The sequence below is a fragment of the Poeciliopsis prolifica genome, unplaced genomic scaffold, assembly GCF_027474105.1.
Source record: "Poeciliopsis prolifica strain line A6 unplaced genomic scaffold, Auburn_PproV2 SCAFFOLD003, whole genome shotgun sequence".
Classification (NCBI taxonomy): Eukaryota; Metazoa; Chordata; class Actinopteri; order Cyprinodontiformes; family Poeciliidae; genus Poeciliopsis; species Poeciliopsis prolifica.
Window position 1 is genome coordinate 13,678,459 of NW_026562378.1, and position 22,043 is coordinate 13,700,501.

A 22,043-nucleotide genomic window follows, 5' to 3' on the forward strand; every position below is an offset into this window, starting at 1 on the left:
TAGACATGTGATCAACATCAATAGACTTTACATCCAATAGAATTTTCCACAATCCAGAACCGCACAGCATTCTGGGTGATGTAGGCAGAGTTGCTGAAATCAACAAACGCACTAACTCTTTGGTTACTGAGCAACAGCCTGCTGAGCAACAGACAAGATTTTGGCACTGCGCCTCATATTTGCTTAAAAACAAAAAACAACGGGGTGGAGTGAAAGAATAAAATGAGTACAACAGCTGGAGAAGGAGTTGTGGATAAACAGGAAAGGTCACACCACAAGTTTAGCAGTATTTCAGATATTTAAAACAAACAAACAAAAAAAAAATCAATGATTAGCGAAATATGAAACGTTTTGAGATACATTTTTCAGCCACACCATCCAGGCCTAATGCTGCCATCACCATGCCAGAGGTGTGATGTGTTCAGGGTAATGTGTAATGTTAGTTTTCCACCACACATTGCCAAAAAGACATTTTTAAATCCCAGTTTACCAGGACACATTCTTCCACATGTTAGCCGTGTCCCTCATGTGGTTTGTGGTAAACTGCTGAAGGGACAATCTCAGTTTTCTTCCAATAATAACTTTATTATCTTTTCTTGATAACAGCTCCCTGTGTGATGTTTAAAGGTTGAAATATTGTTTTTATAACCTAACTCTGCTTTATGCTTCTCTACAACTTTCTCCCTGCCCTCTTTGTTCACTAATGCTCTCTAATAAATCTCCGTAGCCTTCACAGAACAGCTGAAGCTACACTGAAATTAGATTACACACAGATGGATTATTCTATTAACCAAGTAGGCGACTTGTACAACTGGCAACAATAGATTTTTATTGGAATATCAGAGCACATGTGCATGTCATGGTTTTAAAGCTTTTTATTTATCTTTTTAAAATGAAACATCATTTTCATTCCACTTCATAATTATGTGCTACTTTATGCTGGTCTTGACTTAAAATCCTACTAAAATACATTAAATTAGGTAATGTGAAAAAGTTCAGGGGTAGAAATATTTTTGAAAAAGAACAGCATGTCCAACAGAAACGAGACGTAAATTGCAATCCTCAGTCCTGAATTTGTTCAGTTTTGCAGCACATATTTATCACACACTGCACTGTGTTCAGACCGACATAAACATGACGACCACTCATTTTTACCTTCTTCTCCAGTGTTAAAGTGATTAAAGTTCTTCAAACTCAAAAGCTCAGATAATTTGGTTTATTCTGTAAAATTGTCTCTGCCTCATTGCCAACCATTTAAAATCCACAGGTTTTCTTTTGCAGCTCAGAATAAAACATATTGGCCTTCACTGCATGTTTCACAGTTGCTAAGGTAAACATAGAAATCGGAAACTTATGTGGAGTAATGTTGCGGTTTCTCGTATTTGGGCCATCTCCGTCTTCTCTCCCTGTGCTCCACTGAATGTGATGCAGGATCCAGCGCAGCTCCGCATCCACAGGAATGTTCCTGTATCTTTGTCCCTCTGCGTCCACCGGGCTGCCATCTTCATATGAAGAAAGGGTAGTTCTGCAGGAAGCGCAGCAGCGGCTTTGGGAGGGGCAGCTGGTCGGAGCAGTTTGTGTGTTTGTTGATGGCAAGGCGTGCCAGGTGCTGCAGAGAAGGAAAACCCTGCTGCACGTTGTGCAAAGGACGCAGGAGCTTAAGAGGAACACCGCTGTCTTTAGCCGCGCGCTGCGTTGGGTCCGGCTTGGTTTGGGGCCGGACGGACTCCAGGTCCTGCGCCGTCTGGCCTGAGGCGGTGTAGTGCTGGACGAGTCTCGGAACGTCTGGGAAGGATTGTAGGTGAGGCAACTGAGGCGACGTGGAGTCCAGCCAGAAGCTGCCTCTGTTGTACTCGATGCGCACACTGGTGGGCCCACAGCGGGTCTTTACCGAAAGGGCCAGCATGTACTGAGGGTGGCTGCTGTCCCGCACCAGGAATGTCCCTTCGGGCTTGGACTGGAGAACTTCCCGAGCTTGGCTCGCTGAGATAGAACCCCAGTACCAACCTGGAGAATAGAAAATATTTCTAATGTCAGCTTCTGTCTTTTTTGAACCAACACTAATTGTGTTACTTCAACTGATTCAAATGCTAAATGTGTTTGTCTGTTTTACAGAGGCAGCATTAAGAACAAGAGCCCTCCACCCCATTTACGTTTGAACAGTGTCGAGTAATAATTCATTGCATTTACTCAGTTACATTTACTTTTGGTAAATTTTTGGAAAAAAAAACTTTTAGGAGTATTTTTACAACATTGTAGATTTTCTTTTACTTGAGTAACTTCATTATGAAGTATTACTACTCCTACTTTGGTAAAATATTTGGTACTATACCCACTGTGACTAACTTCACAGAATGAAGTTACGTAATTCAGACAGACATACATCTGCAATTTTTGTTAAAGTTTAATAAAAATATTTATTTGAAATTTTATGATTTCTAGATATTGTTTTCATCTGTCAAGTGAAGTTTATTTTCACAGCACATTTCAGCAACAAGCCAGTTCAAAAATGTTTTTAATCACAATTTCAAACAATACAGTAACTAATTATGAAACAGCAATAAATGTTGCATTTTGTGGAATGCCACCATCCAAATGATCAAGCCAACATACATCAAATATGGTGATTAATGTTCCAGTTACTATGAATAAAATGAAGCTTTAAACCAGTTTTAGCCTTGATTTAAAGCACACATGTAAACTCCAGGCTGCTGTCCTGCAACGTTTCGATGTGCTTCTGATGCTCCACACCTGAATAGAATGATTAGGTCATTAAGGTTCTGGAGCTCTGATCTACACAAGGAGGAGGTAATTAAGCCATTTCATTCCAGTGTTTTTATACCTGTGGCACATCTTTAAAAACAGTTTGATTCCCCTGATTTAAAGGATGTCTGTGTTTTGGCAGTTTTGAGGTTTTCTGGAAGTTTATTCCAGATTAGTAGAGCTGAAACATTCTCTAAGCTGAATGCTGTTTCTCCATGTTTGGTTCTGATTCTAATAGAGTAGAATGAAACTATCCATTTAAAGTTCATAAATACCTAAAATGCTGTACAATTTTCGGTATTGCATACCCAAAAGACTATTTATGGTAATTGCGCTGCCATCTGTACGTGGCGATGTAATATAGTCACTGAAATACACCAAAAACAAAGAAAAGTGTGTGGCAACGTAGTTGTGTGGTTCAGTTTGTACATTTTTTTTCCTAAAATATCTACTTGAGATGAAGCTAAATTCCATATGTAACCTTCATACACATTTTCTTCCTCCAACGTAACATAAGTGATGTGAGTTGGTGTCTTTCTGATCCAGCTGTTGGTTTACCTGTGGTCTGCAGATACTGGAAATTGGTGGTGATGCATTGGAGGTCCTGTGCCGGGTGCCAGGCTGGAGGCAAGGGTTGTGGGTAGCAGGAACTTTGCTGCTCCTCGTGATGCAAGATGGTCGCTGCACGGGCAACCATTACGGCCTGATGCTGGATCAGGGCCGGAAATAGAAAAGCGAGCGTCAAGAATCGACTTTCACAGGTGAGTTATTGTTCTGCAGGTCTGTTTTCAATCATCCAAGACTTTGCTATCCCTAATGCTCAGAGATTAGGCTGAATCTGCTGAATCATGTTTTGATTGCTCTGGGGCAGGAGTCTGCAACTTTCATTCCCTCAGCTCTGATAAACTTAATTTAGAGCCACAAATGTCACACCAACTTCAGAAAATAGAGCAACTATTTTGATAAAGATCTACAATGAGGAATTTGCTGTAATGTTTTAAATACAATTTTATTTCTATTTTTAGGTTTTAAAAAGTTATCATTCTCTTTCATCATTTCAGAAAATTTATGTTAAGCACACTCAGTTTCCAACCTAATGGCAAAAGAAAAAAACTAGATCTAAAACTATTGAGCTTAATTGTAGTTCTATCCTGGATTTGAGTGCAATTATTCTATAAAATAACCTGCATTGGTAATTATGTCTATATTTAAAAGAGTTTATTATTCTTAGCCAAACTGGAAAAGCTGCAGGTTTGCAGACGCTGCTTCAGTACTGGGGCTCCCTAAAGCTTTTAACCCATCAAATTACACACAAACTTGTGATCCACAAAAATAGATGGATGAAGTAATCAACATGTGAGCACATGGTAGTGGTAGCATTATGCTGAGGGTTTGTTTGCAGTCATTGCTAATGTTGGATTTCACAAGACATACTAGGAAATGAAAAAGAAGGATGCAAAAGCTTCCAGTTCCTCTCTAGATTGTTATGAAATTGACACAGTGAGGCGATCCAACAGGGCAAACACATTCTAGATGCTCTTTAAGCTGAAAACTAATAAAAATTTACAGGCTGCTTGAAAGTTTTGTCTATACTTAGCAAACCAGGCAATTTAAATAAATGTTTCCATCTCGGTTAAGAAAACTGATCAGATATCAAGAAAAAAACAATCTAAACAGAAGCTTGGTGGTGGTTACAAAGGTGTGCAGATTATTTTGCCAAGGGAATTTTTTTCAAATAATATAATATAAATACAAGGACTGTAAATAAAGTTGTTGTTGGAAAAACCTGCATAAGTTCAAATTTGTTTGGCCAGTTATTTCCTAAAATAACTGGAGCTTTATCTAAAGATTTTCTTTTAAGATTCAATTAAATTATTAAAGCCTGAAATGTTCAAGGCATTCACTCCCATAATGAGATTATGTACATATATGATTGCCACTAAATTAAATTAAAAAATAAATAAAGTCCTGAAATCACCCAGAGTGGATGGCATCGTATATTTCCACCAGAAAGCACAATAATAATATCAAATAGCTTGATTACATGTTCATTCAAAAACAGTATTTATGTTTTTGGAATCCACAGGAAAGAAGGAAACAATGCACGAATAAAAAACAAATAACTACAGCACATGCATTCCATTCAAATGTCCACAATTACTGAAGATATGTTTGACATAAACTTACCTGAAATCAAGGCGAAAGAAAAATAATTTCCACCACTAAAAAATAACCTAAATCCAGTGAATAAAAACCTCAGTGGCTCCAGAAGTCTGAACAGGTGAATTTCCTCTGCTTAAATGAGAGCACAGCTGCAGACTGAGCTCTGTGGAAAGTGCTGCTGCAGTCAGACAGCAGCTCGGTTCAGCTGAAGGTTCCCGGGAATCCGATTCCAGGAAAGATTTAGCGTTTCAGCGCCCGCAGTCACAGATCGTGGCGGTCCGTCAAGCAAACACAAACACACACTTACCGCTTCCTGCACAAATGTCAACATAAGATACAGTCACGATCAGGAGGCCTCGTGTCAAAAACTAGGGAAAATACTGATTCCTCCATACAGAGAGAAATACGCTTTATATGGAATACCGAGAGTATTCTCTCTGTATTTTATACAGCTGAATGATAACAACAGATTTAATTTATGACACTTTCAGAACTCCATAGCAGGCGATACATCGTGAGTTTAGATCTGAGTCTCCATTGCATCAGGAAAAACTTTACTTTCAGATCAGTATTGTTGATTTTTTAAAATTAGTAATCCAGTGTTATAATATATTGATTATGTAATAGCACATAATAAATACAATAATATATGTGAACAATCACGATAACATTATTATTATTATTATTATAATTATATTATATTATTGATTAATAAATAATAATATTAATATAATATATAATACTATAAATAATAATACATTAATGCAAACATGCATTAATGCATAATACATGTGCATTAATGTATTTATTATTTATGCTGTAGCTTTGACATTATAATCAAAGATTATATTTCGGCTGAAGTTTGAAGTTGTTTCTGTTTCTCAGGATTTGCCTGATTCAAGGTTCATGCAGATTTAACTAGGATTGATTTCTGCTTTTACTTTGAAGTCTGCCGGTACTACTTCCTGTACCGTCTGTAACTTGATCTGGATGAAATGTCGCTTGCTGTTATCCAGTTCAGTGACAACAGAAACACAAACATTGGCAGTTTTAATTATATCATGACACTCTCAACTTGACTTTTGAATGTTTTAGCTGATATATATATATATTTAGAAACTCAGTTGAATTTATTTAATGTTAGTTGCTTCTGAAAAAATAAAAATTCTTTCATGCCTTATCAGATTTTATAATTATTTATTATTTTATAATTATTATTATTTATTATTTCTAATCACTATCATCTTTCAGTCAGTGGTTGTTTGTTACTTGAGGTGCAGCTCCTGTTTTCTTGGAAATCAACTTCTTATCTGGAGTCAGCCCGTTTTCTAAGATTCATCTTAACCCGGCCTGTGTTTCCCATGTATTGAGATAATGACCACTTGAAAAGCTGCTGTTCAGCTCTATACCCGGTTTCCAAGAAGAAATGTTCACATCAGGCGTGTTTCCCGTGAGGCATGAAAGCAGCACAGCGCATGGCTTCTGGGTAGAGAGGCTTCTTGGAAAACAGGCTACCCTGTGACCCCTGCTGCTGCTGCTGCTCTCCCAGTGACTGTGGGATATCACTTACACACACGCAGTTAGGAGGAAGTCAGCAAAAACACACACACACACACTGGGAAATACAGAAAATACTTTATATTATGACCATGTAAAACAACAAGTTCAATTTAAATCTTGTTAAATATTGATTGGAGGAGATAATGTAGTTCATCCAAATTTAAAGCGGATAGGCCACGTCACAGTGTCAGAATAGCACAGAAAACATGACAGAAAATCCATTTTAAAACAGAGATTTCACAGTAATTTCTCACTGCTCTTTATGACCTGGATAAAATAAAAATTAAGCTGTAAAAATAAGTTTTAAGAAGTTTTGAATCCTTCAAATGCAGAACGCTGAAAAACACACAACCTTATCAATTATTTTTGGACTAGTGTAAATATCTTAGTACAACTGAAATAAGACAAAACAAATCAATTAATAACTTTTTAGCAAAAAATAGGAGCTAGTTTTAAGTCAATAACTTCTTATTGTTGAAAAAGTTCTAGTTATGAGTGAAATAACCTGCCAGTGGAACAAAACATTTCCCCATATTTAAAATAAAAAACATAACCCGCTAGTAAATCTAATACTTTTTCATCAATATTAAGGAATTTTTAATTCAAAACAAAACTATTTCTTGTTGAAAACTTACTTATATCTGAGTATTTTAAGTTTCAAGATATTTGCACTTCAAACTAGACCAAAATTATTTGGCATGAGATTGTGTTTTTGCATTGCACGCCTTTTTCAGTCAAAACACGTTTACATCACAGGAAAAATGCTCCAATAATTTAAAATTGTTTGCAGAAAGATGTTAAAAATGTGTGCTTTAGGTTGATTTTCTGGGGGTTAAAATAAAAGAGGAGAATCAAGCATTTCACCAAAGCAATAGGAAGTTTTTGGGGAAAAATAAAGAAAACCCCATGCAAGGTTTTCATTTTCATCAGATTGTTTATCCCAAATTTTCATAACAGCATTTCTAATTGAAGAAATCTCAACATAAATGTTTGTCTGAGATTTTAAATAACAAAGCAGAAACCACTGTCCTGTGACCAGCTTCTCTTCTTTGCTGCTTTTGATGCAGTTTTTCCAACTGGGAAAATCCCACTGGACTCACATCAGTGTGGCTCCATTAATTGAGATCAACTTGACAAGTGTGTGTTGAAACTTTGACGTCTGGGGTTTGAAAATACATATTAGCCATTAACAGTGCTGAAATTTTTCAACCAGAATCTGCAACAGTTTGCAATCTATTGAATGTGTTCCTGAAATTAAATTAAATTCAATTAAATGTAGATTTGTTTTATTATTTTAATACTGATCAGCTGTTAAGTAAACAATTTATTTCAAATGCTGCAGACAGAAGTTTCTGGATTTTGGAAATCACTGCAGCATTTCTTGTCATGGTTTGCTACCAAGATTAATTATTAATTAAACTAGCAATTGTCATGTTTTACAAAAATCTGTCTCATGGTGATGTGGACCCAGAGAAATAAATATTTTACAGCAGACGCAAAAAGTAGGACAAGCTTTTGGATCTACAGCTCTTCCAGGAAGGAGGAAAACTCAATGTGTTATCTCAATGTGTTATCTTTTCTTATTTTTCAGTCACCAGTTCTCACAACCCTGTTGTTAATCTTTGACCGTTCCTCTTTGCACAATCTTCATGATCCAGATCATCCATCTAGGAGCTGAAGTTACCAAGAAAAGGCAGGTTGTTTAGTGTCTTACAAACAATTTTTGTGTTGATTTGGCTCCTGAAGCTACTGAAAGATGTGATGACAACTAATTTAAACGTGTGGTTCTTATTTAAACTCGTCAAAGAGTTCATCTTGTTGTGCATTCTGAGAAGATTCTCCAGAATCCCGCAGCATCACAGGACTACAAAGTGTTTTTTTCTCAGCATGTCTCCCAAACCACCGGTTGGCATGCAGATAGCATCTAATGTTTGCCACGAAGATTTGGTGACCGCAACAGCTTAAGAGATTTATTTTTACCTTCCTTACCATCCTGCTCTCTGTGCATGATGACGAGATAAGACTGGATCCTCTTTCAGCCGTTTGCAGTTGTTTTAAACTTTTGTAAATTTTTATTTATGTGTTTTGATTTTAGAAACCAGTTAGATCTACAATTATGGCGACATTTTGACTTAGATGACAAGAAAAAAATGCTTTAGTGTCTGTAGGTTTGAAGTGAGGCTAAGGAAAAATGTACTTCTGTGTTACAATATATTTATACCAAAGGAATACAGGATGTTATTGATTGCTGATTAAAGGTTCCTACACATCTCGAAACATTGAGTAGAAAAAATGCTTTCATAACATTTATTTTACACAAGCAGTGTGGGGTTAGTGATCTCCAGCTGTGTTTCTCCACAGAATAAATGTGATAAAATTAAAGTTTGTTTGTTTTCTCCTGCTACTGAGATAAAAGATTAATTTGCTTCAAGGTTTCCTGCACAGTTAACAATAACTATTGAGTGTACTGTACATCTTCAAAGGCATTCAGATTTCCACAGAAATATGCTGTACCAACATTAACAGCAGGCCAAATTGGTGTTGGTCATGTAGTTGGCGGTAAAATTCACTTTCAGATGTTTGATGTGGATGTGTGAAAACCCTGGCTGTGTTGACTGACTCAGTGATGGATCTGAGATCTACATTTCATTCAATTTCACTTTAAAAACTTTGCTTTGAAATGAAAATAGAGAACCGGTGACCTGAAGGTTAGCAGTGAAACGGCAGATCATTTCTTCAACATTTCTAAACTTCTGTGGATCTGATTAGAGGGTCTAATTTTCCTCCCCGTTCTCTCCTGTCCCCTTGATGAGGCGCTTGTTGCCCCTCTTCCCTCCTGGGCCTCTGGGCTTAGCGAAGGCCTGCTTCAAGGTGTGCTCCATGGGGTGCACCTCCTCGTACAGGAAGTCTTCTGTCAGACCGTCGCCGCTGTCTATTTCCATCTGAACAAACACACAAACCAGGGGATGATGACTGATTCAGTGGTCGTCAATACTGCATATAAACCTGCTGGTTATGTGGATTAACTTTTACCTTCTTGGTGACTTCCAGCTGGTAGTCTCGCTCCACCTCGTCCAGTAACCGGTTCTTACAGCTGGAGTACAGCATCCGCTCCTTGATACTACAGGTGTAGCCAGGCATCGAGTATATGAACACTGGAGGAGGCATGAAGGTGATCAGAAAGGGCACAGCAGTTATAGCTTACTTTAAAGCTGCAGTGTGTAGTTTATATAAAAATATACATATTTCTTTTATATATTAGTTCAAAGTGTCTCTGTGTTGTGGCAGTTTTTATGAGACAGAGAAACTGTGAAAAGATTGATTTCCTTCACCTCCTTCCTAAGCCGTCTGATGAAATGCACCAATCAGAGTCAGGAGGCGGGTCTTAGCACTGTCAATCATCCTCATGTACTCGCTGCTCAATGTGCTAACGGCAGAGAAACAACTTATTGTGACTCGGTATGCTGGCTACAGCATAGCAGAGAGAAAGGGGAGCAGTAAGAAGGTGGTGGGATGAGCAGCACCACAGCAAGGGTGATTGACAGCACTAATGCCAGCCTCCTGGCTCTGATTGGTTGTTTCTAGATAGCATTTGGAACAATGGGAGAAGGCAGAGGAGCTTGATTTTTACACAGATTTTCTATTTCATACAATAATATAATAATATGTTGACAGTTTCAACAAATATAAAGAAAATGTTTTAATAAAAGTTACATTCTGCAGCTTTAATAACCAATATGACATCTTACTTACAATACTTACAAGGTACATCCTCATCAAGTTATTAATAATATAGAGTAAATGCAAAAGCCAAATGATGAATAATTTATACAAATTGATATTTAATTCAAGCAGAAGTTCATTTGCCTCTGATGTCGTAACATGGACGTTTGAAAAGCACAAAACTCAACCTCAAAACTTTCTAATTGCAAGTTTTCTTCACTGTAATCCAGTTAAGTAAAGACAGGTTGCAGGGCAACAGAGTCTTCAATTGTTTTTACAACATGTTGCCCAGTTTAGCCTGAGTACCATTGAATAAACTACCTGAATACATGACTGTTACCCTTTATGAAGTGTAAATTGGCTTTCTAAAAGCAACTAATTAGGATTCAAATCTAATTAAGATAAAGAAAATATCCCATATTTGGTTGAGAAAGTTTTTTGTCAAGAATTATTCACACTTGGTTTTTGAAACTGCTCCATCAGATTAAGCTTCCTTCACCACTAAAGGCTGACGAAGGAAATGAAAACACCAAAGCCTCCGTACAGCTGGCAGGAACATCCGAGATGAGTAATAACACTCACTGGGTGCGTCAGAGGAAGACATCCTTTTGTATTACGCAACCATTTAATTCAGTGTCAGAGGAAGCAACAGAACTGATCTGTAATGCTTCGAGCATGCGGTTGGTTTTCTGTGAGCTGTGGGGAAACACTGAAGCTGACGTGCTCAGAAAGGTCGTGGTTAACTCGACTCTAATCTGTACAGTGAGTCACTAAGACGTGATAGTTGTGATGAAATACCATTTTCACTGAAATGCTAAATTACCGTAATTTTATACTTCTAAATGTAACTGAAAGAGATAAAGACAGTCAAAACAGCTCAACCTAAACATCACTCACACAGGCATTCACAATAAAAAAGAGTTAAACCCCAAATTATTCATACCACAAAGAGTATAAAAGAACTCAATTATGCCAACATTGTCTATTCTTACTGGAGGTATTATTAATTTTGTTCGTCCTGCAGGTTAGGACAGGTCATTGGTCTATGCAAAACATTGCTAGGCGATAGGCAATGCCTGTTGATTTGTGACGTTACATTCTGGAGGTTTTTGAAACAGGACATTTTTCAGACACCAAGGAACATAAATTTATTGCCAAAAACCGACCAGGTGTTTTTTTTTTTTTTTTTTAAATGCTTAGGCTGTTTTTAAAAGGAGTCCTACTATATATATATATATATATATATATATATATATATATATATATATATCTATATATATATATATATATATATATATATATATATAAAAATTTGCACAATAAAATCTCCTTTAAGATTTTTGAGTTGTCCAGTCAACTTAGTTTTGATCAAAAATTTGTTACATCAAACAAATTTTAGTAGATAATTTGCCAAAAGTACGAGAGGAAATATTCAAAACTAGTCCAGTACAAAATCATGTTTGTGGTGAAATCTAAACACTGTCCGACCTCATTTATCTTTCTGCATGTTTTCATCTCGTCTCATGTATACTGACCCAGCGCCTCCTGCAGCTGGCCTTGATGGGAATGCTTGAAGACAAAGAAGTGATATCGAGGGGAGTCTGTGGGAATCCTGAAGGGAAGCTCGTGGGTTTCTGTGGGTTCGGTGTGAACCAGCTCGATCGTCTCTCTCTCTACATCCACCCTCTGGAGCACAACATATCCCATTTAAATCACTTTAAATGTAACTCATTATATTAAAAACGACAGTGTGAAACAAAGACTTCCCACTGATTGCACAGCGGTTTTGTTTCTCACCAGCTGGATGTAGTTGATGCGTTTGTGCTTGAGCTGCTGCAGAGCTCGTTGGGCGTCTTCCTGTAAAGGGAACGCGAGACCCTGAAGAGTCTGTGCTCTCTTGTCTAAACCAAACTCCATTGTGACCTGGAGAGACGAAACGCAGAGCGTTACGAAATCAGCTCTCTTACTGCAGAGTGTAAAATGAGCGAAGAAGCAGATGATCAGAGCTGACAGACCCTCGCTCGCGCTGTTGGGGTTCCAATTTTTCTCCGTTCCTCCTGCAAAATAAAGAGCAGTTGCTTTATTTGACTTTTGTTAATTGCAATGAACACGCTCGAATTCTTGTGTATTCTCCTACCCAGACAACTTTATCCTGAAGCAAAAGAAAGTAAAAAGACTATCAAGCACTAGCAATGAACACATTCTACATGCAGCACCTTCACATTTAGAGCACTTTAACTTGTTTGGATTTGTTTTACTTTTGCAAGGCAGATTTCAAAGTATTTTATTGGTATTTTGTGTGAAAGATAATAATCAATCTCGCAGATCTCAACATTTATTTTCGTTTTCCACTCTGATAAATTCAGTAGAGAACATTATGACACAAAAATATGTCGCTTAATATCTTCCTCTGTGTCTCTGCTAGATGGAAGCCTCCCCAGAGCATGATGCTGCCACCACCATGTTTAATGCTGTCTTTATGGTTTTCTCTTGACAATAGTTTTTTTTCTGCTTCTCCTACTGGAACTGTGAATCTCTGCAGCTCCTCCAGAGGAACTGATCAATCCTCTCTCTGCCTGGACGCTCCATTTGCCATTGTTCTTCCAATTTTATATAATGGACTAAATTGGTGCAGACGTTCGTAGTTTGTTTTTTTGTTTTTTTTTATAACCTATCCCTGCAGTAGACTTTGCAATTGTAAAATATTTTACAAAAAAAATGCATATTTTTTTCTTCCACTTCACAACGACTACTTTGTGTCACTTTACTCCTAAAATATCAGTGAGAAAACATAAACATTTGTGCTCATCACATAAACTTCTCATTAAAATATGCTCAGACACTTTTAGACGTGTCAGTAAAACCTCCAGACAGCTCATGTGATTTGTTCAGCACCTCTGTGATTTTGATTCGTTGCAGTTCCTGCTCGGTCGACGTTAGAGGAGCTGGAGAGGAGCAGGAGGAACGGTGGCGCATGTATCCCTGAAAGCACAAATCGTCCTGCAGACAGAGAGTCGACAAAACTGTCACTCAGGAGACAGCTGGCGGACCTCAGTATATTTTATTTTTTTCCTCACCTCGACTGTGCCGAACATTTCGCCTCTGATGTGACCTCCTCCAAACTCTTTCTTCAGTGTGGCACGGGTCGCAGCGTACATCATCTTCTGCCTCACCTACAAAACACACAGGAGGAATTTTCTGTAGCTTTTAAGTAAAATCTTTTTTTATTATTTTTTATTATTATTATTTTAGTATTATTACTTCATTAATCCGTCCATTTCACAATAAAAAGTAGAAAACAAACTCGACTGGTTGGACACAATCAGCAAAAGAATTTCTTTTAGTTCAACTGGAGATTATTTCTTTATTTTAGGTCCAGAATAGGTTTGATGTAAATAGCAGCAACAAAATATTGAGAAAATATTTCTTGTACATTTAGTTTGTGAACAACCATTTACACACCTCAGCACAATTCAGAGTATTCAATTAACCTAGCAGTAATGTTTGTGGATGATTTTCACTCTAATGCCTCTGAATAAAATGCAGCGTACCCACAGAGCTCATTGAATTAATAAAGTCAACGTGTGTAAATAAATCAAAGTTTCGGTCAGAGTAGGGAAACTTGAGTTCATTAAATGTTAAATGTTTCTGTTCTCCAACACTTGACTCAAATCCTGAAATTATCATCTCTGGCTCTGGTGACGTTCTGTAGCAGCCTGCTGGTTATTTCATCCTGAAACACCTGAACACATCATCTTTACAGTGAGACACGGTAGTAGCAGCATCATGCTGTGGGGTTTCGTTTTGTCAGCTGATCAGATCTGATGGGAGAATGGATGAGAAGAGGCTCCAAAAACTGTCACCGAATCCATGATTGGAATAATCATCGAGAAAACCATCCTAAAAACACAACCAGAGCTGCAACACAGCGATCGAGATTGAAGCATATCCATCTGGCCTAGTCAAAGGTGAGATCTACATTGAGTTCAAAGTCCTTGGAAAGACATAAAACCTTATGCTCACAAACACTAATTATATTTTACTGGTTTTGATTTTGAATTTCTTTGCTTAGATTACACAGCAATTCATGGCTGTAACACTTAAAAATCCTAATATTACATTTTTTTAAATGTTTTGCATTTGACTAAATCAAAGAAAGAAATCAAATTTGTTTTGACAGAATATTGTTAAAGTCATTCATTGAAAAGAAGAATTGATTATTAATTTAAGAATCTGTTTGCACCTGATTATGGATGACTTAAATGTCGTTTAAGACTCTTAATTCATTTCTCTTAAAAGTCAAACGAATTAAAAGAAAATAACTGAAGTCATTAAAGTGTCAAGTCATTTACTCAATGACTTAAATTATTAAAGTAAATGACTTAAAAAACAAACAGGAAGAAACAGTTAAACTAAAATGATCACTTGCGGAAATGAAAATAGAGGAAAAGCAGCAAAAATCCAAAGAAAAACATAAAAGGACTAGAAGAGAATCTGGCTGCATAGATTTGAAAGAAATAAAAATGTTTTGGAGCAAATCAACTTATTTTCTCTCAGATTCTCTGTAAAGTTCAAATTACTTTTGCACAGAAATTAATATCTTGTATCCAGACTTACTGGCGACTGGTCCGGTGACCATGAGATGAACATCCACTCGTATCCCTGTGCATTCTGGGAATCCAGGCGGTAAAGGATGTAGCAGGGCTCCTGAGGCGTGAGAAGAGGAAGCACAAACTGATCGTAGTCTTTGTCCCAGCTCTGCACCGGCTCTCTGAAGGAATCCAACACCAGCTCCTCTGCAGCAGAAAATAATAATTATAATAAGAGAGAAAAAAACAAAATAGGCCTACTCTTAACTCAACCAGGAGGCTTGTGAGCAGAAGACATGTTCACCATTGCTGATTATGATCTTCATTATTCTGATGGAGCCTCTTCTGGCTTGAGCCAAGAACTGTCTGAGCTCCGGTGCAGCTGCAGTAATCAGATATAAGGCAAAACAAAGTTAAAGAAACAAACATTGGTTCTGCAGGTGAAAGCCACTGAGACGGTTTGGTAAGTAAGAAGCTGTGACTCCACTGAGGAGTGAACATTTGATTCACAGCCAGGTATTCATCACAAACGGACTCAGAACTGACTCAACACGCCGGCCAGGCTCTGACCCGCAGCAGCTGCTGGACAAAACCGACTTAAGTTCAGAAATAAAATTTAAAAATATTCTGTGTTCCTGATCTGGTCTCACTGAGGTCACCAAACCCTGCGATCTCATGAAAGATGTAAGATCAGGTGAGAAAGAGGAACACTTCCGTTAACCAGTCCTCCCAGTGCTCCAGTCAATGAACTCCATTACACACACACTACTGCTGCTGGATGAACGAGTTCATTATCAAACAAGCAGACATTTCAGCTAAACATTTTGTGTGACTCTTTGTAATTTTAACATAACTTGAGCAATGCAAGTCCCCCCCCCCTAGAAAGCTCCAATCTAATGAGATTTGCCGCCTTACCATTAATCCCAGTTTGGTGTGACATCCTTTGGCAGTCGCTGTTCACGGTTTCCCGTTCGTCTCATGCAGCAGAGACCCCTTCCAGGTCCTCAGTGTCCTCTCTCTCTCTGCAGGTGAGCGGCCTCTCCTCCGAGGGCAGACAGAAACAGAAGCACGCACAAGTGACATAAACGCCTGGAGGATGACTCGGGAGCTCCCTAACGCCTGAAACACAATCTCCGGAAGTGTGGCCAATGAGTAATAATGTGCCTGTCAGTGGATATGCCTCCCCAATGGGCGATCTAAAACACTTTGCATATCGATGGCAGCAGCGGTAATGGTCTCGCCACAGGTGGAGTCTTAAATGGGTCGCTTGACTTCCCGTCTGGAGAGCCGGAGATGTTCGGGCCCGAGATCAAAACTGTGTTTCCAGAAGCTGCTTCTGTGTCCCGAATAATGACTTTTTAGCACTCCTTCACAAAGAGCGGACAATCAGGCAGACGCAACAGCGTGATCTCAAATTCCAGCCACCTGCTCACAGAAACGTGACACCAGGCCAGAATCTGATCGCCACGTTTGGACATAGTTCCCCCTTCCCACGAACCTGCAGTCCGTACATGTTGTGCCTGTGAGCAGAGAGTAGATGAATGAGGAGCTAAGAGCAGGACAGCTGCAGGTGCAACCTCTGAAAACTCACCAAGTGGCATTTTGTCATAAAGTCTGCACAACATTTTCATCATGCAAAAACCATAAACTAAAGTGAATTATTATACAAATCGAAAAACTGTATTCAGTAACTTTTACTACATTACCCATAAATAAAATGTAATGAAACATGTCAACCTTTGACACTTTTCCCACGGTAAAATTCAAGCACTTTTCAAGTTTCTTATTTTTTTTTTTTAGTTTTCCAGCACAATACTTTGGAGATTAAAATAACACAAACAAATGAAATAAAATGGTTTCAATTCATTAATATATATATGTGAAGCTATGCTATTAACAATGTCTTGTGATAGAATTCAAACATCCGTACAAACCCTGCATTGAGCATTTTACCAATTTATCCAATTCAGCTTTACAAAATGAAAACAGTTGCAGCTCAGAGGAAGCTTTGGAGGAGCCACAGCTCAGGTACAATGTTTGTCGATTGGACGACTTTTTATTGAGCAACAAAAAATATGCAGCAGTGGCAAACATGTGGGCTGCGTGAAAAACGCAGTGTGGCAGAAAAACAACAAACTGAGCAAACATCGGTGACCTTGAAACTTGGAGGTAGAGACAGGGATGCTGGTAAGAGTTCATGGGGAAATGAACTCTTACCAAGCGAGGCAATCCTGGGAAAACACCTCAGAAGCTGCAACTCAAATTTCTACTTGTAAAACAAAAACTAAGAAGAAAAAAATGGTTTCAGATTCCCACTACAGTTCTTCACAATGTTGTTTTGGTCTTTTACATGAACTCGTAATGAAGTTATTGAAGTTTGTGGTTGGAGTGAATGAAAAGGTGAAAAAGTACTTTAGTAAGGCACAGTTTGACATGAAACACCACACCGACTTTTATGTAAGAGGAGCTTCATAGTGATGTAAAATATCTGGATAGACGTCGGTATCACAATCGCCAGACACAAAAACGAGCTAAAGCAGAGAAGAGACACCAGAAGTACTCAAAGTTTAAAGAGAGTGAGAATAAATTGGTACAAATTTAAACTGCTGTGCTTGATTTTTTTCATTTATTCGCACTTGATTTGCTCGCACACACACATGCTCACACGTGGGTGTCGGTCAGAGACAGATTAGTGTGTGCCTGTGAGGTTACCTGTGATGGGATCATCCATTATTCACTCTGTGGTGAGTACACTACCCAAGCATGTATACATTATTCAGCGTGGCTCCCACCCCTCCCCTCTGCTTCAGGAAGACAAAGTTTTAGATGCACAAGGACACACCACTGTCTCTGATTCTCAGTTTTAGAGACTGACCTGACAGTTTTCAGGTCAGTACTTCAAATTATCCAAACGTTCACGATGACTATATGACATAATTATGGAAAATGTACCGAGAGCAGCAACCATCTCAACAAGCCAGTTTACGTTGAACTTCACCACAAAAACAACCCACTAAGTGAAATGAGGCTTATGTGTTTGACTAAGTGTGAATTTATGCAACTGGAAAACTTTGTGGTTAAGTATCACATATTTTAAGCTATAGAAAATTAACAGTGTTAAAAGCAAAAGTCTCCCAAAGCAGCATCCAAACTTTGCACTTAAGACTTAAAGTTAATTTTGTTTTGAAACACTCGCATTGCTGAAATACACGTGGCACGTTTCGACATTACTACATTTGTAGTAATGTTTGAACAACAGACATAAAAAATAAAAACTTTCAGTCTTTATCACATATGGACACAATGAGTCTCATTGATATATTTTCATTTTAGTGCTTTTCAAGGAAACTCGTTTTGCCTTTTGTTTATTTAGTTTCAGGTTTTGGAGTTTGTGAAATGTTGGACCGAAATAGACGGATGGACGCTTAGAACAAAAATGGCAAAAGAGAAAAAAGAAAGTTTATTATTAAAAACCTCAGTAAAAGCTGTCCATCGAACAGGTAGTACAAAAGACATGGTATAAAATTATGAGCACATAAACTGTCTTAAAAACATTATTTTTTTTCTTTACAAAGAACTGACACCATCTTTTAGCCTTTCACAGGATCCTGACGCAAAAGGAACAATAACTTAAAATGCAAAATTAACGGCATTTGAAAATACTTCTGAATTTCTTGGTTAACAAGTTGCAGCTGTGCCAAGGTAGAGTGCAACACATGAAGATATCCGACTTCACTGCTGGGTCGGAAGCTGTTTCAGCCCTCTATAAGTCATCAACGCACGGGAGCCAAAGAGACTGGAAAACACATGAAAACAGTAAAGATTAACAAGAACAGCAAAATCAGAAACACTTTGTCCAGCAGTGCGTCTCCGAGAGCGTCATATAAAGTGTTTGCTCTCACCGTGTTTGTGCAGGCGCTGGCAAACGTCATATATCTGGGGTTAAACTGCAGAGTGTTGATAGGGCCTGGATGTTTGCCGTCCAACACGGCCACCTTCATCCCACTTTCAGTACTCCAAACATGAACTCTTCCGTCCTCTGAACCTGCACAAGACAGAGTCTGTGTACAGCGCCGGCCCAAAGTGGTCAAACTCCTTTGACCTTTTCACATATTGCTTCGTTATGACCACAGACTTCAGTGCAATTTGTGTTAAAGAGCAGGCAATGCCAGACAGGTTGAGGAGAAAATGGTTGGGTTAGAAAACAGCAACCTGAGCTTTGAAAATCTCAGAGGAGAATAATTTTCATCGTCTTGTGAAACCTACTGTTTGACTTCCAGCATGACGACGACTGGCTGAGACCTAAATCTGCTTAAGATTTAACAGAGTTAACCTAAATCTGTGTAATTTGTGATCAGTTAAAGTAAGTTAAATAATTTCCATTTGTGTATTTTATTGGTTTTCTTTTCTCTCCCTCTCCTTCTACCAAAAAATTGGTGCTTTGATCTCAATTAGCCCTTTTTTTGAAGGACAATTTTCTTTAGAGAGACTTCATATTTCATTTTATTTGTTGTTTCTGTTGTTTTGTTTTTATTTTTGGATATTTTCAATGCCTTCCAGTTTAATTATCTTTTGACATTTATGCCACGTCATTATGCCACTACCTTTATATAACTGGAAACTTGTCTCAAAACAACAATATTGTCATTTATCGCAATAATTTCAGAGACAATTTATTGTCCAGTAAAAGAAGTAGTTCTGTTTCTTACCAATCATGACAAATTGTGAGTCTGGGGTGAAGCAGGCCTCCAGGGTGATGCCCTTGTTATTGTTGTAACCCTGAAATCAAGTGAAACACTGTGACACATCCAGCTATTTACCAGTCCTGTCTCTTTATTACATGTTAATGAGTCTCACTGAAAAAGTGTGCAGCACCGATCCACTGAAGGCATTCAGGATGCGAACGGCGCCTCCATTGGTGCAAATGAGAATGAGCTTCCCATCGTTACTAAATTTCAGTCCAGTCCAGTCACAGACGCGGTTTAATCTGGCCTCAAAGCACGCAAAGGGACCCTAACACAAACAGGAAGATCATTTCAGGAACTAAAATCAGACTGGTTGCTGCTTCACAAAGGTCAGGTCAGCCATCTGACAGTGATTTGTACCTTGTCAAAAGCACGAATGTCGTACAGTTTGATGGCCTGTGATTCCACACCAGCTGCAAAAACCAGCCCATCTGGGTCAAATGAACACACAGGTTTCCCCAAAGGATCGGTCAAACCCTGAGACACAAATCAACACAGAGACAAGACAACGGTATTTAATGAAACGCCACCATCCTACATATTTTTTTTTCCAATTTTCTTTGTTTTATTATCAAAGATAAAGTGGAGCTTGAACTAAACTCTCACTTGACAGTTGGGAGATCGCAGATCCCAGATGCGGATCGTCTTATCCAACGAACTGGAGATGAACGTCTCGTCCACCGGAGACATGGAGAGTGCCGTTACCCTGATTGGAAAAGTATAATTCACTTTGATCGTTCAGGAAGGAGCTGTCAGTTCATATAAAGCAAACACAACTTAGTCTGGTAATGCTCCAACATCCAAACTACCTTCATAGGAAACGTTGAAAAGTTTTCAGAAAATGCAACAAAAGTGAAATAATGGCACGTTACAGAGTTTTTACTGACAAACCCATTTGAATATAGATTTTCTTGAATTAAATCTAGAACTTCATCCTGCCAATAAAGGTTCAAAGTTTAAGAGAAACACATTTCTTAACTTTGTTACATAAGTTGATATTATGGAGATAGAAAGTGTTTGTGGATTATGAGTGACTCAGTTATTTTACTGGGAATGTCTGTGATAAACAAACACACAGATCCAAACTAACTCTGTCTGCACATCAACATACCATCTACACGAGGATGATGGCCATATCATGCAGTAGGATTTTTTTTCAGCATGAAACAGGGGAAGTTGGTCAGAGTTGTTAGGAATATACAGCCACAACTACAACTGAATGAATACAAGTGTATTTGAGTTAGGAAGGTCTAGTCAAAGTCCAGAGGAATTAGAAGTTTGTGGCTGTAGCTTGACAAAATGTGAAATAAAATAAACCCCCCCTGAAGGAAAACAAATGCTTTCTCAAGGCTGAACGTTGACTCTTTTGCGTATTACTTACCTTGCAGTGTGACCAGGGAAATATCGGATAAACTTGTTGTCAGTGAGCGACAGATATCTAATAGTATCTGGAAGACAGAAAACAATCTCTGATTAATGAAAACGAGGTTTGGAGATGACAACAGGCTGTAACATGCAGGTTCGGACCATCCAGCTTGTTGGAGCTGAAGACCACAGTCTGGGCTTCCCTCTGCGTGAAGCGGATCAGATCCACCCCGTACTTCTTGCTGTACAGAGTACTGAACGGCCTGGAGCAGAAACAAATCACAAGTTAACTCATATCCACACGGCTGTGGTTCATAAACATTGCCCGCTTACTTTCCCTCCTGGATGTCATATAAAACGATAGAGTCGTCGTCGCTGCTGGAGACGGCATGTTCTCCGTTTGAGCTGTAGTCCACACAGTTAACTTTCTCTGAATTCAGGCGGTAAATCCTGGCGACTTTAAAACTCCTCAGCAGGCTGTCCGTGATCTTCATCGCTCCAGAAGCCCATTAAAAACATGAAAACAAAGCAAGCACTTTCTGCTCGACTTAACCGCGTTTTAAAATCATTTCTGCTTACAAAAGCGTTGCATTATTTCTGATTACCGCTGACAGGCAGGTATAATTGGTTATATTTTATCATATGTGTCATATTATGTTTTTCTTCCTCTTCTGATTCTTCTTGGTTTTTTTAGTTCATTGGCAGGAAACGTTTGGTACGCGATACCGCCATCTACTGGAGTGGAGTGTGGCTAAAAAAAATTGTATTATATATTTTTCTTTTATTTCTTTTATTTGTCTTTTTACTCTTTTATTTTTATGTCGTGGAAAGTTATGCTTCAAAACATCCAGTAACTTTTTAGTCAGAAGCATTCTTACGTTAAACACAGCACCGGTTTTAATAAAAAAAATTAGATTTTTTTTTGTTGCTGGAAATGAACTAAATACATCTCAGATCATTCATATATCAAACAAATAAAATGACCAAAACTTTGAACATTAACACAGTAATGTGTTTATGTGCACTTTTTTTTCTTGTTGCACAAAACAGAGTAGAAAAACAATTGGCCCCAGAGGTTAAATAATAATAATTTAAGGCAAATGCAAAAGTTATTTTAAGGCAAAAGTTACGATTG

General features: G+C 38.2%; 3 protein-coding genes across 4 annotated transcripts; all 3 read right to left on the bottom strand.

Moving 5' to 3' along the window:
• Positions 1 to 812: 812 nt before the first annotated feature.
• Positions 813 to 5,138, bottom strand: LOC129356273 (cytokine-inducible SH2-containing protein-like). The gene is made up of 3 exons (XM_055025871.1): positions 4,951 to 5,138; positions 3,322 to 3,472; positions 813 to 2,007 (listed from the first exon to the last, which is right to left on the bottom strand). The coding sequence occupies exons 2-3, from the start codon at positions 3,458 to 3,460 to the stop codon at positions 1,505 to 1,507; spliced, it is 642 nt and encodes a 213-aa protein (XP_054881846.1). The 5' UTR covers positions 3,461 to 3,472; positions 4,951 to 5,138; the 3' UTR covers positions 813 to 1,504.
• A 3,649-nt stretch (positions 5,139 to 8,787) lies between these two features.
• LOC129356284 (twinfilin-2-like) lies at positions 8,788 to 15,864 on the bottom strand. Of its 2 annotated transcripts, XM_055025877.1 has the most exons (11): positions 15,714 to 15,864; positions 15,103 to 15,180; positions 14,827 to 15,005; positions 13,287 to 13,382; positions 13,105 to 13,209; positions 12,347 to 12,361; positions 12,225 to 12,266; positions 12,007 to 12,132; positions 11,745 to 11,895; positions 9,520 to 9,641; positions 8,788 to 9,428 (listed from the first exon to the last, which is right to left on the bottom strand). In XM_055025877.1, the coding sequence occupies exons 1-11, from the start codon at positions 15,736 to 15,738 to the stop codon at positions 9,261 to 9,263; spliced, it is 1,107 nt and encodes a 368-aa protein (XP_054881852.1). In that variant the 5' UTR covers positions 15,739 to 15,864; the 3' UTR covers positions 8,788 to 9,260. The 2 variants fall into 2 exon arrangements, with proteins under 2 accessions (XP_054881852.1, XP_054881858.1); XM_055025883.1 differs by lacking the exon at positions 12,347 to 12,361.
• Positions 15,865 to 18,218: 2,354 nt separating this feature from the next.
• Positions 18,219 to 21,606, bottom strand: LOC129356302 (WD repeat-containing protein 82-like). The gene is made up of 9 exons (XM_055025891.1): positions 21,242 to 21,606; positions 21,071 to 21,171; positions 20,925 to 20,991; positions 20,150 to 20,249; positions 19,904 to 20,020; positions 19,656 to 19,811; positions 19,508 to 19,577; positions 18,701 to 18,843; positions 18,219 to 18,594 (listed from the first exon to the last, which is right to left on the bottom strand). The coding sequence occupies exons 1-9, from the start codon at positions 21,400 to 21,402 to the stop codon at positions 18,562 to 18,564; spliced, it is 948 nt and encodes a 315-aa protein (XP_054881866.1). The 5' UTR covers positions 21,403 to 21,606; the 3' UTR covers positions 18,219 to 18,561.
• Between the last annotated feature and the right edge of the window lie 437 nt (positions 21,607 to 22,043).